The 16060-nt window shown below is 35.8% G+C and overlaps 2 protein-coding genes across 5 annotated transcripts; both read right to left on the minus strand.

Moving 5' to 3' along the window:
- Positions 1-840: 840 nt before the first annotated feature.
- On the minus strand, positions 841-7111 carry LOC132033405 (transcription factor SPATULA-like). 2 transcript variants are annotated; one of them, XM_059423374.1, is made up of 6 exons: positions 6678-7111; positions 5636-5728; positions 5481-5546; positions 5328-5393; positions 1301-1594; positions 841-1228 (listed from the first exon to the last, which is right to left on the minus strand). In XM_059423374.1, the coding sequence occupies exons 1-6, from the start codon at positions 6978-6980 to the stop codon at positions 1142-1144; spliced, it is 909 nt and encodes a 302-aa protein (XP_059279357.1). In that variant the 5' UTR covers positions 6981-7111; the 3' UTR covers positions 841-1141. The 2 variants fall into 2 exon arrangements, with proteins under 2 accessions (XP_059279357.1, XP_059279358.1); XM_059423375.1 differs by lacking the exon at positions 6678-7111 and adding an exon at positions 6381-6418.
- A 2554-nt stretch (positions 7112-9665) lies between these two features.
- On the minus strand, positions 9666-15680 carry LOC132033398 (probable E3 ubiquitin-protein ligase RHG1A). 3 transcript variants are annotated; one of them, XM_059423367.1, is made up of 7 exons: positions 15566-15680; positions 15255-15286; positions 12032-13795; positions 11452-11502; positions 10422-10520; positions 10201-10344; positions 9666-10095 (listed from the first exon to the last, which is right to left on the minus strand). In XM_059423367.1, exons 3-7 carry the CDS (start codon positions 13703-13705, stop codon positions 9952-9954), a joined length of 2112 nt encoding a protein of 703 aa, XP_059279350.1. In that variant the 5' UTR covers positions 13706-13795; positions 15255-15286; positions 15566-15680; the 3' UTR covers positions 9666-9951. The 3 variants fall into 3 exon arrangements, with proteins under 3 accessions (XP_059279350.1, XP_059279349.1, XP_059279351.1); XM_059423366.1 differs by having other exon boundaries at positions 15425-15579; XM_059423368.1 differs by lacking the exon at positions 15566-15680 and adding an exon at positions 15416-15550.
- Positions 15681-16060: the final 380 nt, after the last annotated feature.

Genomic DNA, 16060 nt, shown 5'->3' on the forward strand with positions numbered 1-16060 from the left:
TTACTTTAATTCTTCTTTTTATTATTATTATTTATTATTATAGTAGAAGATGCTACATCCCTGCTTATATTGGGAAAAATTAACATTTTGCAGCGGACGGCAAGTGAAAAGTTCAAAAAGGGCAATTAGACCTTATTATAAAGGGTGTGTACATAGTTCAGGCCGTACAGTTAACTGACACTTTGTAAACAGTAATATATTGAAGACAAATAAATATGCCCGTCTAAGTAAAAGTGGTACCCTGACTCACTGTAAGCATACTGATTCAAATCCTTCATGCTGATTGCTGAGTTGTGACAAAGGCAATTCATAATTACAGAAATATCTTGTACCACATAGTAATTTTGCAAAGTACATAGCAGAGTTTTCTCACATGATTCAGAGACCAACCCAAAGCAAACTCCACGAGATTTTACAACAGCAATATTATCGCCACTCGGACTTGCACTATTTATGGTAACATATATATAACAGATGGAACTACAGAACTACTATCAAATTACTCAAGGGCCGGTTTCACTTGCAAATAGTCTCACAATATTTCCAAGTTGAAGTTTGTCTTTAAACTCTTAGCAGTTTAAACTCCAAAAACAATGATTTCTAGGTGTATTTTAACTTCAAATCATTTGTCTTCAAAGTCCACTCACGAATCTTCAACTATCACAAACTTTTCTGCAAAAAACTACAATTATCCAAACACATCGGACAAATCCTTTTTTCAACTTTAACTTCACACAGAATTCTTAGCTTCAACTGAAATTTTGTCCAAACGCACACTGAAAAACTTCCAATAATAAACATCCAACATTTGAGATTCTGAAATAGCCAAGGAACAGCACCTATTTAAGACAGTAGTACATTTTCATTTTCACGTATGACAATAGAAGAACTTGAAAACTATCTGAAAAAGTTTGAATGGTTATTTTGTCAACACTAGTTATCTTGTCAAGTCTTAAGTTTCAACAGTTACAAAAGCACAGTTCCGTTCATGCTCATTGAGCATAACAATTAAGGATCATTTTACCTCAGTGACCATGAGGCAATTTAACTTATGAGATGTACAAACAATTGGAGTTTCGCAGTAACAATAGTTATTTCCTCTACACCAACTCCTCAAGTATTTGATCCTTTGAAATTTTGGTTAAGACGACACCCCTGATGATGAATTGTTTCCAGAACAACTCATATCTAAATGCAATCTTGATAGTGCATTGTCTCGGCACATGTCCTGAATATGTAAGAGAAAATTGCTTTAGCTTTTAACTTGCAAGATCTCAATGAAATACTACAAGCCGCTTACCTTAGAAGATGCCAAATGGTTAAGAAGTCCATAATGATTCTGAATTGTAGTTTCAAAAGCTATTGCGTTTTCTGTATTATGTGAGGTTATTGTTGGTTTGCCTGACGGATTGTGATCGGAAATTTCAAATGCAGTCTGCAGCATTTCTCGATTCGCAGGAAGTGTAGCTCCTCCATTTGCACTCAGCATAAAACTTCTCCCATCAAATTCATTGCCAGATGGAGGTTGCATTGACTGCAAAGATCCGGGAACATATCCAGGGTATAAACTCAATCCATTCCTCAAGGTAAGCATCTGCAAAGCCAAAGTGAGAAGACAAAACAAAAGTTTCTATTATGCAGTTTTTAAAGAAGACAATGACAGATATGAACTAGTTGTAGTGACTTCATCATAATCAGCATGTGCTTAGAACTCGGGGAGTGATGATACTATTCATAACTTAAGACTTCATTCATCATTGTCATCACCATCAATCATTCATCATTGTCATCACCATCAAATATCGAAGGTCCCAGGAAGATAGAAAGTTTAAGCATTTGATCTTTGAGGTGGATGGCACAGTGGGGAGTATTTTCTTTGGGCTCTATATGAACAACTGCACTTATTAGGTGGAGTATTAAATTTTGGTATGTTGTTGAGTGTTGACCACCAGTGAACTGTTTTCCTTTTCTCAGCAAGCTATAAGAAAAATTAGCTAGCTATACGGAATTGAAAGTAATTAATAGTTCTCTTGCACTTCTCAATTTCAAGAGCCACGATATATGCAAACAACTCACAAGCATCACAAGTGCCCCAGTCTACTTAAGCGGATCATAAACATCAAGAGATTTGATGATTATACCAAAAGATTACCATTTCCATAAATCAAGCATATTAGGAACAGCTAACTCTTCAAATTAGCAAGAGTGTGCCAGGAAACTTGCATCCATCCGAATTTCAGGAAGTTTACTCTGAAATCATCTATTAAAGTTTTAGTAATTCATTTTATAAGGGGAAAACTGAAAAAAACCACAATATAGACAAGACTATAAGATAATTTCACTAATTGACTAATTACTCAATGACTGAAAACCTTGGTTAGACTTCAAGGATGAAGCATATCATACCACCCAGCCACATCTTCTCCATTTTTTCCCTATGGTATATCTTACTTTCATTTGTGATGTTCTACATATGAAAGCCCCCCAATGGTTACAAGAAATATGCATCTTGAAGCCCTAACAACATTACCACTTATTTCTCTTCTTAAGCTTTTCCTTCCTCAGGAAGTGTAAACATAGATTTTATTGGATTTAAGGGAAGCCTGGTGCACAAAGCATCCTGCGTTCACGCAGGGTCCAGGGAAGGGCCACACCCCAAGGGTTGTGATGTAGACAGCCTACCCTAATGCAAGCATTAGTGGCTGCTTCACGGCTTGAACCCGTGATCAACAAGGGATTTAAATTCATAAAATAATTTGGATTATATTTTAAACATATGTTTTTTAAAAACTGGTAATGTTAATTATATTTTAAACATATTGGTCAAAATAAACATTGGGGGCTAATATAATTAGATTAATTATATAAATCCAATAAATATGGATATAATAAAAAGTTCAATTTCATTGGGATATAAATAATGAACCCAATTTGTTAACCCAGATACAAAATTGGCATTTAAGCCCTTGAATTCAAATACAAGTGAAGATCAACTCTATCAAATTCAAGATCAAGCTCAAAAGCCCTTGAAGTTATTTCTGAAAAGAAGAATCAACAAAATTATGGAGGTTATGATATTCACTGTATTTAAAATAAAATACTACACTTGTCACAATATTTTCTAGTCTTAATTATTTTCTGCGCGAGATTGCTTTTACATGATGAAAAAGTCAAGCTTGAAGCAAAACCAATGCTTATTGCAAGATAGAGAAATGACTGATTGCATGAGCTTTACTAAAGAGCAATTAAATAATGGATCCATCCAAGCTAAAGGAGTAACAAGAAAGTAGTGAACTTAGACGTGACGGGTTAAGTGCTTAACACACCTCTCGAACTACATACGAAACAATTCTTAAATTTAAGACAGGTTCTTCTTCTTGATTTTCACTTCTCAATCAATCCCTTTTCCTCTAACTTAATTCAGGTCATGATATTCCCAAAAGTAAGAAACAAAATGAAAGGTCATGCCAGACCAACACATACTTTCTCTTAATTTGTCCCCACTAATTCTCCATAACGTACTAGCGATGAGTCAACCTCCTACACCAACATCCTTGCTTGTTACAAGTTCAGAATCAAATTGTTGGGAAATTGAGATCAGTAAACACATCTTGTATAGCTTTTATAGCAATTAAACCACATAGAATTCACATCCTACACTTCTATGCGTTATGGCCTTAAGTTTTGCACCTCTTTTGCCTTACCTACTACCTCAAATTAGAACTCCAGGGTTTAAGAAAGGCTCCAAACCAAAAGCACACCATTTCATTTAGATTTTGGGGTATCAAAAACTGTACAAATACTGAAGATATGAGGCCTGTAACATCGAATCTCAAAGTTGTGCATGCCATACTTGTCCCAACAGTGTGTTACATAACCACAGAAATAAACACATCAAACTTTTCCTTTCATTCCCTTTTCCGGAATTTACCTACATAAACTTTTTCCACCTGTCCTCGACTAGTCTAAAGAGTTGAGACTAGTATTTCGATTTCTATCACATGCAACTGTGATTGCATCCAGCTGAAAGGAATGCAATTTATAATAAAGATGTTCTTTATATTTTTCCTTTTTCTGTTTCGATTTGAATTTCCAAAGCTCCATCGGCCCTGTCTTTTATTTAACCAGGCAGAGAGAGGACACTGATACTAGCAAGAGCAAAGTCGTGACTTTGCGGAAGACTTCCAGATAACAGACTCACCACACATAAGAGGCTAAGACAAAAAAAGGAATCCAAAAGAGGGTAGAATACAAAATCCATCAAAGTATTACTTATGCCTCTTGCTTTTGATTCATGTAGAAGACCGCTTTAAATAAATATGAGTGTTCATTCTCTAATAGTTTAAACTTTTACATGAGGTGCTACACACAATTTTACACCGTATGTGACCGACCAGTTAGTGGTCCCAAGCTCGATCCTCACTGCTATCCATCATAAGAAAAATATTCACTTGCTAGACTTTTATAAAATAGTACTCCCTCCATTTATTTTTATATGGAACGTGGGCACGGAGTTTGAGGAAAAATATCTGTTTGCTACATATTAAAAGTACCATTGGATCTTATGATCTTAAACATACCACGACATTTTGTGGTTGTAAGAGCGTTTCATTAAGAGTAAAATGGGGTGTTTAAAAATTAAAAGTTTTCAACTATAGAAAGGAGTCATTATTTTTGGAGCAGACTTAAAAAAGAAAGAGTGTCGCATAAAATGGAAAGATGGAGAATTTAGCCCATACACATGGAGGAGTGTAGAAGACATACATAAATAAATAAAAATGTTCTCCTTTTACAAACTTAAATGGTTGGATGAGACAATTCGTGATAGTTCTTAAAGAAGTCAATAAAGCACATAAGAATCCTTGTGTTGATATTAGCATTCTCCCTTCAGGATTATGACATGAATCTACAATAATATCACTCAAACAAACTAACAGCCACCAGAAATGTGATTCAAATCAAACGAAGAATATTTACCTCTAGTCTTGTTCAAAGGGTTAATTAAGAAAAGAACACTTTTATAAAACTTGAGCATGCTATAGGCAGATATAAGAGAATAGAAAGATGGTGTTATGCTTTCAATTTCCAATGAATATGCTCTCTGGAAAATAAGTGTATTTCTTCTGTGCTTTTGTGCTCAGCCATAAGAATTAGCATATGTTAACTTATTTTAACATTATACACACACATTATTACCTATTCCTGCTGAGCCATCACTGCCATAAGCCTATCCTGATGTTCTTTTAACGTGTTTGAAAACATTAACACAAAATCTAGTAGACTACGAACAACTAGAAGTAGTCAAAGGGGAATAGCAAGAAGTGAACCTGAACTTGCAATTGAAGTTGCTTCAGATACTCAATGGCTTCATCAAGCATAGATGCCTTGTCAGTCTGTGAAATAAATAAAGCTTAAATATGTGAGCAAAGAAAAACCGATACATAAAATAATGCTCAAAAACCTGAGGTATTGAAGAATACTTTGTTAGAATTTGGGATGAGGTTCTGCAATGCTTTCAGTTTCTCATTGATCTTACTCCTTCTCCTCTGTCACACGAAAATCGATCATGTATAGTAGGAAGTCATACCTTTTACAATTAAAGCTATCAAATTTAAGATTCAAAATTGAAGCAAACCTTCTCGGACAAATTATGAACTTCAGCAGATCTACTCCTCTTTGAAGAACGTGGATGATTCTGATTATTTGGCATGTCAAGTCCATCACATTCCTGAACAGATTGTAAAAGCAAAGTATATCATAAAATATTTGGCCAAAGTAAAGGAAATTCAAGTAGAAGAAAACTGCGATTCTATGTAAATCATTTAATCGCCGCGAAGTGAGGAGTGAAATTTTCAGAACTAGCAAGTTCTATTTGTACAGATTAAGCTAGCGTTTGGCCATAGATTTTGGATCAGATTTTGAAAATTTATCTTCAAATATCTGTTTGGCCATGAAATTTGACCAGTTTTTAAAATTTTGTATTCAAAATATTTTCAAGTTTCAAAAACTGGCTTAGACCAGTTTTGGGGAGAAATTTCACTTCCACTCACAGAACATCAAATTTTTTCCAAATAAAATGCATGTCCAAACAAAGCTTCACGTTCCAAAAATCACAACTTCAAAAACTCAAATTTTCAAGTTTCAACTTCAAAATCTATGGCCAAGATACTATGTAAAAAGTTATAAATCACAATAATTGACAGTTCAAAAAATTTGTAAGGTATATAAAAAAATTTGTGGACATGAAAAACTTGTTTGACTCTCAAAATCCGAAAGGTGACACATAAATTGGAACAGAGCGAATAATAAAAAAGGAAAATGAAACACCGGGAAGTATCGAGTTCTATTTGTCCAGATTAAACCAACAAAAAGAATCAGACCTCGCTACTGAAACCGAAGTTATCAATCGAAGTTGCTTTTTGAGACTGAATTTGACTAAAATTTGAAGCTAAATTGGATTAGATTAACTCAATATTTTAAGATTATAATTCATATATCTGAAAACTACATAAAAAGTACTATAAGTTGCAACTTTTCTCATATCAATTTGGTGAAATATACAATATCTTAAAAAGGCTAATCAAAATTCATATTGAATCTCGTGAAGCAAAAAGTATCACATAAATTGAGACAGAGTAGCAAGTTGTATCAGTACAGATTTAAGCAAAAAATCAGACCTCGCTACTGAAACCGAAGTTATCGACCTTATCATCTTCTAGAAACTCGGTCCGATCGGCACAGTCCCCGAGGCCAGCAGACGCAAATACATTCTCAACACCTTCCTTAAATTCCCCAGCGGCATAAAATCGGGCGGGATCGGAGAAATTAAGGCCAGAAGATGACTCCGGTGCCGATCGGTTATAAAAACCAGTCGCCGGAGTGGTGGATGAACTAGCTTGAAGAAAATTGAGAAAGAAAGAAGACATGTCTTCCGATTCTAGAGAGTTCGGGTTCGGGTTTGTTCTGTACGGATCCCCCATTGGCACCAACCACCATATCACAAAGTGATCATCTGTTACAGAATTGTATATGCGTGTCGTATTGGGTTTTGGGTTTCAGTTTTGACTATGGAGGACACACACAGGGTCTTAATAAGTGTGATGGGTGATTAGTTCATGTTCTCCCGCCTTAATTGCGTGTTTTGTTTTGTTTTCAAATATGGCTTAATGTTATTTTATTACCTGTTTTGACAAGCAAAGTACGTTTAGCTTCCTCATAGATTAATGAATTGCATATTACCTCCTTCGACTATGATGAGAATGGGCGATGGAGACCCAATAGTTTTATTTTTACCACTGAAGTCCCCCTTTTGTTTTTTTGTTTTTTTTAATTTATGTTTAATTGGGCATTGGACCATTATTCTTCTACTATCTCTCTGCGATTTTTATTACCACTTGTTTTTTCCTTTTCTTCTGTATCGTATTATTTGATATTGTCATTGTTCTTTTCTTTTTTCTATTATTTTTAACATGGCTTCTTCACTACTGTATTAAATTTTTAAATTTGTTTTGAATTGTTTTACTTGAGCTAGGTTCTTTCGGAAATAACCCCTCTGCCTTCACAAGGTAGGAGTAAGGTTTTATGATACACACTATTCTCCCCATACCTCATTTGTGAGATTGCACTGTGTATGTTATTGTTGTTTTTGGAATTTGGATCTCAGAAGGTGATGAGAAATAGAAAGTCAAGAAAAAAGAACATGAAATCTTAGGAATTACCAGATGGCTATCAAAAATATCCTATTCGTTTTCAACCCTTTCTGGCAGTTAAAAGATTATTTTTTACAATTAATGTAAGTTGTCTTTTTCTCATATAACCATATGATATATTTCTTTCGTTCACTTTTACTTATTCACTTTTGACTTTGCACACTCCTTAAGAAATAATAAATGAAGTGCATAATTTATAATGTACCCATATTAATTGGTGGAATACCATGGATAAAACAGAAAAAAAAAAAATTGTCTTTTCTTGATATGCTAAAAGTGACAAATAAAAGTAAAAAATGTATTTTTAGAATACTGGACAAGTAAAAGTGAACGGAGGGAGTAATTAATCTTAGTATAATTAATTTGGATTCGTGTCAGATATGTCTATTAAAAGAGTAAAGCGGTTCTATCAAGAAGCTCTTCATTCTCACAGCTCAAACTTGAAATCTCTAATTAAAGGTGAAAAAATTGACATCACAGTCATTTCATCACACCACGGTGGCAATATAAGTCTGACTAATTCCAATGGTTACCTATCATCTTTGTATGTAACTAATTACTCCAATACACATACTTCTGTTGATTGAAATAGAGAATATGTGCTAAATTATACTGGAAAAAATCAAGGCAAGTAGCAACTAGTGAGTCCACTCTTCTTTGTGCATAAAAATTGATTGTTTTTTTTAACATAACAAGATTGTGTTAGGAAGTGGTTGGGGAAAAACTTACAAAAATTCCATGTTGATTTTCTGCACAGAATGATGATCTCTTTGGATTTTAGCCAGCAACCCAAAATTGAATATGATTCTATTGAATGCATCAGTCCTGATAACCTTATCCATTTGGATGCCATAGTAACCGAAAAAATTAATTTAATCAACAACCGAGTTCTGTTCCCGAGGTCGGTGGCCTTTCTTCTTTTGTTTTATTTTATTATTATAAATTATAAATATAATTAATGTTCGAGTTTTTTGACCTTTTTTTTTTGGCAGTCAAATGAAATTGATTAGGACTTGGGGCAACTGTGCAAGGGTTGTATAATCTATGGTCTATTTAGGTACATTAATTAAGGATTTAGGCTGTTGACATGGTTGTGTGTCATTGTTCATAATGGCTCTTGGGTTGGCAAATTCAAGAAACACCCCTCTCGTAATGGCAGAAAAAGATAAGGGGATTGTCAACTCTCTGTCACCAATTACTCTTTATTTAGTGTTGTTTTGCTTTCCAAATTCAAACAAGTGGACGTAATCAAATGCTTGTTCTGCTAGCCATCTACTTCAATATCTATACTAAAATCAATTGGGTTGCCATTTGTATGCTTCTGTTACCACTTACATCCTATTAAATTAGTATCAGTTGAATTATGTAATGCGAACAAACTAATACGTTACGTCTCTCTTACCTTTTTTTCCCCAACTGGCCCAACTACTCTGCTATGAGATGCGCACTTGCGCCACAACCTCACCTTGTAAGTGATCCGTGACTTTAAAAAATTAAAGATATGTAATCGAGATTTCAAACTCCTTCCTCTTTAATCAAAGAACTAGACCTACCTTACATAATTCAAAAATTAATCAGCTAAATCGATTTCAGGTATGGTTTAAAAATAGGAAGGGTTTCATCCCTTAGTAGACCTACCCTGAATGTTCAAGATTAATTAAGACCTACCCTGAATGTTCAAGATTAATTAAGACCTACCCTATATAATTCAAAATTAATCGGCTAATCAACTTCAGTAATGGTTAAAAAACAACTAAAAGAGGTATAAGGTTCACCAGAAGCAGTTGAAGCACATTAGATTTTTAACCAGCAATACATATAGGATGTTCAAAACTCGAAGTACATAAAGACTTTTCAACTGCAATACTTGTAAGACCTTCAGTTGATGAAAAGTCAAATTCATTCAGATTTCAGAGGTGTTACTCTAATGCAGTTAAGAAATAGGAGCCAAGAAAATGAACCAAAAATATTTTAAAAGGTATCAATTAAATTGGAAAGGGAGAATGTAAATTTCCAAATAACCAAATAATGTAACTCTTGTCTAACGAATCCCTAATGTTGCTAGTGCATCTTCTAGCTCTAAAATAACTCCTCCAAATGGAGATCACAATAAAATTAACGAGAAAAATACATAGATCTTTCTCAAATGAACTTATGGGCCAAAAGCGGAGACACACTTGGTGCATCAACCTTCGATAGCCCAACCGGTACATCCAACTTTTTTTACACGAGAGAATAAGGATCAATGCTTTCCTGAAGTATTCAGCCCTGTTGTTTTGCAAATGGGGCACAAGTTCTTTTGCATCAGCCATTGTTTAATACAGTCGGCATGAAAGTCATGGCCACAGTCCAGTTTCCCAAGATGCTCGCCATCCTTGTATTCTTCCTGCAAATTATAGTAAACCAATTAAGAACAGTAAAATACTCACCAACTAACATTCGATCGCAAGCATGTGGTGGCCGACTCATAGTAGAATATTAAGTTCAGTACCTGACAAACACAGCATGGCTCAGCGTCCACGGGTTCTTCTGTTCTAATGCGTACATGCTTCCGTTGCTTCAAACGATTCAAAATGGTTTCTTCAGTCAGCCCAGTGCAGACATTCCCAATGCGCTCCTCAAGTGCAAGTAATTCCTATAAATACAATGCATGCAGACAATTTAGTATGGGTTTCCATAGAGGTGAAATGTAGTTATGTTCTCGGGACTAACCTCATATGACATGTTATCAACATCAAGCCGCATATCGCGATGACGATCATGAATGTCCGCCATCCCGAAGAACATTGACTGATCAAGGATCATGACATCCTGGAATAGAAGGAAGCTTTTAATTTCAGTATATGTGATCTTATAAGCTAATAAGGAAAATACTAAGCTTATAGATACTGTAGTCCCATGAAAATAGGTTACTGGTCCAATCATGCTTCCAATCCCCAATATAGAAACTAAACGCCCCACATTACCAACAGGAATAAAGGATAATGGATAGGCCAGACCGAGAAAGAAATTGGACGAGAAATGAAAACAATAGGAGTATCATTCTTCATTATTTTCCAAGTTCCGGGAACAGCTCTGATGATGACTTGATGCTACTCACTTAACACCTCGTACTTCTTAATGCAGGGTCTAAAAAAAAGTGTACAAGCTTGACAAGCTGAAAATGGTTACTAGTTTTGGACATTATCTTACTTCAGTTGTTGGACTAAGAAACAAGATACTTAAATTTGTAGAGAGTGATCGTGACTTTTTACCAATGCACCCACACTAGGTTATTAAGGAAATCTGAAAAAACATACCCATCGGTGCAAAAGCAAATTAGCCAAGTGGCAAGGAACCTGGAATCTAATAAAATCATCAACCTATTCAAATGACTTCAAGGAACCTTATGTGGGAATATAAGGTGGGCCCTTGATGATATCACAAGGCACAAAGAGGACGGAAGGAGGAGATAGACATTAAGCACACTACTAATAATATATTGAAACTCCAGTCTTATATTAAAAGATCAAACAAGGGGTATTTATAGGTATCCAAAAATACTTCTGGATTCATACCTAAAAAATGGTTTCACACACATACTATGAACTTAACCACAATAAGATAAAGTCATACCTAGTTAATATAAAAGATCATGAACCTAGTATAACTAAAAGATATATGAACCTAGACATTTAAGTTCACTATTTTCAACACCTTTATAAACTAATCAAACTATTCAAATGGCTTCAAGAATTCTAACCTCGAATCTTAAGCCCTCTCCCCTGCGCATTAGATCCAAAACATTGCGAATCTGTAGAAAGGAAAACAAAATAGCTGTAAGTAATTGAGAACGAATGGAAGGCATCATAACATGCAAATTTAATTACATATAGAATGCAAGAGTTTCTCATTATTGTGCTTTTACAACAAATTTTTATTCAGCTCAAGCTATCACTAACAAAAAAATACCAATAAACAAAAAAGACATTTTGTTGCTCTTTCCATTCATGAAGAATATTATGTCCTAAATATAGTGATATCAAAAAAGAAGGCTAGGAGAGCTTCTTAAGGTATATTACTCGCTAGCAAGAAGGCTATGAGAGCATCTTACGGTAAGTGGTAATTCTGGATAACGAAAACTGACTTCAAGGTTTATAAATATGCTGGGAGCAAAAGAATTGGAACAATGGGAAGAGTGACTCGGGGTATGAGGCATGAAGGGAATAGAAAATACTATGACCTGAACATTGATCACGTTCCAGTTTGCTTTATCTATTATTTCATTTTGCCAACGTGAGAAATAACAGAATACTGGACCAATAATAAACACAGTATCATACCTCCGAAACTAGCCTGCTTCTACCTTCACCGGCAGCAGCCAAGGTCCTCCACGAGTATGGAACCCCAACAGCACCTTCGAGTTGTCTCTCAAGCATGGCCGACCTTGAACTTGACGGACGATGCCCATGATGGCCAGAAAGCCCCATCTCCTGTGAAGCAGCGGAACTCAAACGTGGTGGAATGTTAGCATTGTGACTTCCAGGTTCACTGCCACCGGAAGACAACAAAGATCTACGAACATATTCTGACAGTCTCCGGGGATATTGCTGAGGATTTCTGTGTTGTACCCAACTAGGGGAAGGGGAAGAGGAAGGGGCTACTGAGCTGGGACCACTCCGAGAAGCAGATGCAACATTTCCGGCAACGGGAATATTTCCACCGGTTAAACTCCAGTTGGCTGGATTTTGGTTCAAATTTCTCAAGTCGCTAGCAGGTATGAACATTGGATGCTGCGAAATGTTTCTGGGCACACTTCTTGAGCCTGGCTCTTCATATGCTGCAGGATCTCTCTCTCCAAAAACAGAAAAACTTGATGAACTGCCAGCTCTTGAGCTTGATGATGAATCCCACCTCTGTGCACTTCGTCGAAGAGAAGGAACCTGCACCGCAACAGGCTGGCCTCGGGGATTTCCATTATCTGCAGCAGACACAGACCTCAAATCCAAAGATTCATTACGAAGCATGCTAGCATTTCCATCATTACCCGCAGTAGGAAACAGATTACTGGGAATAGAAGCTTGCTGATGAGAGCCATTGATCCTCAGCCTGAAATTTCTTCGGAAACTTTCTACACTTCTTGAAGCAGGCAATGCAACAGGACCTTCCATAGTGGCCCCACCACCCATGGTGAGCCCAAGTCTTGGATTCACCTGCTCTGACAAATTGATACTTCTGCTACTTTCTGTTGGTGCAGGGATATTTGCACCTGTAGTCATATTAACCGGAGCAGGTATAGAACGCCATAAGCTGTGTTCCGCGCATGGAAGATGATAATTTGAACTTCCACTTCCTGAAGATTGTCCCAGATGTCCTTCAAGTGCTTTTCTCTTACAAGCCATTCGTCGACCATCCAGTGAACAGCCTGGCCTGCCATCACTTTCCTCCATCAGAAATCCATTATTAGTTACAGAAGGCCCAGCAAAAGGATCAGAAGAAGTACTGGCGGTTGACATCCGTTCTTTTCCTGGTCCATCAGATTTGAATGTCGGGGCGAACTCCATCACTTGGCAGTCATCATCATCATCTGTATCGTCGTCATGCCCCTCAAGTCCAGAACTTCTATTGAGATCATGAGGAACGGTTCTAGAAGTAGAACCTTGAGAAAATATAGTGTTGTCAGCTATCTGGTTGTTCAAATTTACTTCAACATCACCCAATGTAAGAATATTGGAAGACCCATATTCACTACGACTAACATTATTTTGTGCACTGGAGGAGCTGGATTCTCCTAAACTCCAACCAATTACATTCTGTCTTTCTTGGTTTGCATGACTAAGAAATGGTATGTTTGTCTCACTAGAAGGCACCATATAATCTGGTAACCGACTTTGTGCAGGATTTCGCATATTATTCCAACATATCTGCTGATCTATACCGCCATCAGTCGGTGTTGAACCATGAGTGAAACCCAAAGTTTCTGGCAGGGATCCAATGGCACTCCGTTGCCCTTGCATTAGGCCTATACTTTATATTCACAATCTCCAAAAGACTTAGAGATAGTATTGTAGTGCCAGCTCGGTCTCAAACTTCACCACTAAGCAAACCTGGAAGCAAAGTAGAAGCCACATAAGCATGTAAACTAAGGTAGTTCATCAATAGAAAGTGAGAACCAAAGTTCTTGTTTGTATGTTCAGAAATATTAGGTAACGCAAAAAGGTGAGAAAAGAACATGTTCACATTAAAGAAACACTTCCGATTGGAAAAAACAGATCACTCTTTTTCTTTGGGGTGCAGGGTTTAAGACCGCAAAGGCTGTAGAGTCCATGCCATTACTTGGCAGATAAGCTCAAATACAAGCCTTCATATATGGCCAAATCTAGTAGGTGCCACAATTTAAAACATATCATCCTTCCCTAAATATCTTTCTGAATTTGTTGCTATCAATGAGATTTTTCAAGCCAGATACAACTACCTCCATAACCAAAAAAAAAGGTGTTTTATGCAATTAACATTAGCACTAAACAGTAGAAAACAAGGAATTGACAATTGCATTGAATGCAAATGGTTGAGTGTATTCAATAAACTTTATCATACAATGAATGTAGCTTCTTTCAGTTACACAGAGGCAATAAAAAAAAGGTTTGACCAACAAGAATTTGTAGAGACATTTTGATACCACAACCACTTCCTGTACAAAATACCATTATAGAAACGTGTGGAAAATAGCTTCCTTTGAATTGAAGTAAAGAGACAATGGAGCATCACTAATCAGAAACCACCATTACACTAGAAAAAGTTGGAGCTTCCCCTTACCCATTAAACTTTAACATTTCTCATTAAAGTTAAACATATATACTTACCAGCCAGAAATCACCATTACACTAGAAAAAAATTCCCTTACCGACCAGGCGTTGAACTTTAACATTTCTCATTATAGTTAAGCACATATAATTAACAACCAGGAACCACCATCACACTAGAAAAATTTGGAGCTTTCCCCTACCCACCAGCTAAAACTTAAACATTCCAGCATTCAAGTTAAACATATCTACATACCAATAATCACGGATTCAGAATTGAATATATTTGTAAACTTAAGAAAATCCATTTTGCTTGGTCAGATTATAAGCAATCTCTCTAAAACCATTAAAAATCAGATCTTTAATAATTTTCAAACATCAGAAAAAGTTTTAATCTTCAACAGCGGAAAGTGGTTAACACATCCCCCTCTAAATCAGCTCAATGTACAACCATGAAAAGCCCGAAAAAAATTTAGCAAGAGTAAAACTTTCTTTTTCTCCTTAATTTCCAGGAAAAAAAAAATGGCCTTTTGAACTGATAGATAAGGCCTAAGGGGTTCTTTGAATCATCCAATGCATATAGTCAAACAAACAAACAAAAAACAGAACTTTTCTATATATATCTGAAGAAAGAATTTCCAGATAAACCCAGAACAAAGATAAGAAAAGAAAATCAAAAGCTTGAAACAAAGAAAGAAAAACCCATAGAGAAATCAAACAAAAAGATCGGCTAACAGATGAAAAAAAAAATGTAAGAATTTACCTCAGATGAAGCAACAGATCTAAGGTCACCACCTGAAATCAAAAGAAAGAAGCGTTAGACAAAATTGGTAGAGAAATGAAATCCTTTTTTTTTTTTTTTCCTTTCTATACAAAAAATAAAAAGCCAGATAAAAGAATCAATCAAACACAAGAGAAACATACAAAGATCACCTCTTTAACAGAAGAAAAGAGAGAAGAGAGAAGAGAGAAATCAGAAAGAAGATGAGATGAGAAAGAAATGGTGGGTGTGTGTGAAGAAAATAAAGAAGAGAAATAAGAAATGGAGAGAGAGAGGAAAAGAGGTGGCCTGACCTGGTGGACTAAAGAGAGGGGATCACTAATCTTTAACACAAAACACACCCCCTTTAATAAAAAGATTTATGACCCCAAATATCAATCAGTTTCCAAACAGAGTATTAAATGATGGTAACAAACAAAAAAAAAAAACAATTCTTAAAGAAAATGTATAAAGAATGAGTTAAGAGTACCACACATTTGGCTTTCAAAAGTAGAGTAATTACCATTGGGTGTAGAAATGTGATTGATGAGATGTGTAATAACTTTGAAAAAACTCTCTTGTTTCAAGGCAAGCCGAATGGAAAAGAAAATGAAAAATAGTTACGTAGTATTCCTTTCCTCCTAACTAGGTGTAGTGTGTACTAACTATTTCTTGGAAGGAAAATAAAAGTTAAATTTTCTTTTCGCTTGTCACACTGTCTCTCTCGTTTTCATCTTCACGCCAAAGCACCTGTCCCTCTTTCCAATCACATGCCTGTCTTTGTACTCTTCTCTTTTTTTTCTTTTTTA

Source organism: Lycium ferocissimum, chromosome 10 (assembly GCF_029784015.1).
Source record: "Lycium ferocissimum isolate CSIRO_LF1 chromosome 10, AGI_CSIRO_Lferr_CH_V1, whole genome shotgun sequence".
NCBI classification, from domain to species: Eukaryota; Viridiplantae; Streptophyta; class Magnoliopsida; order Solanales; family Solanaceae; genus Lycium; species Lycium ferocissimum.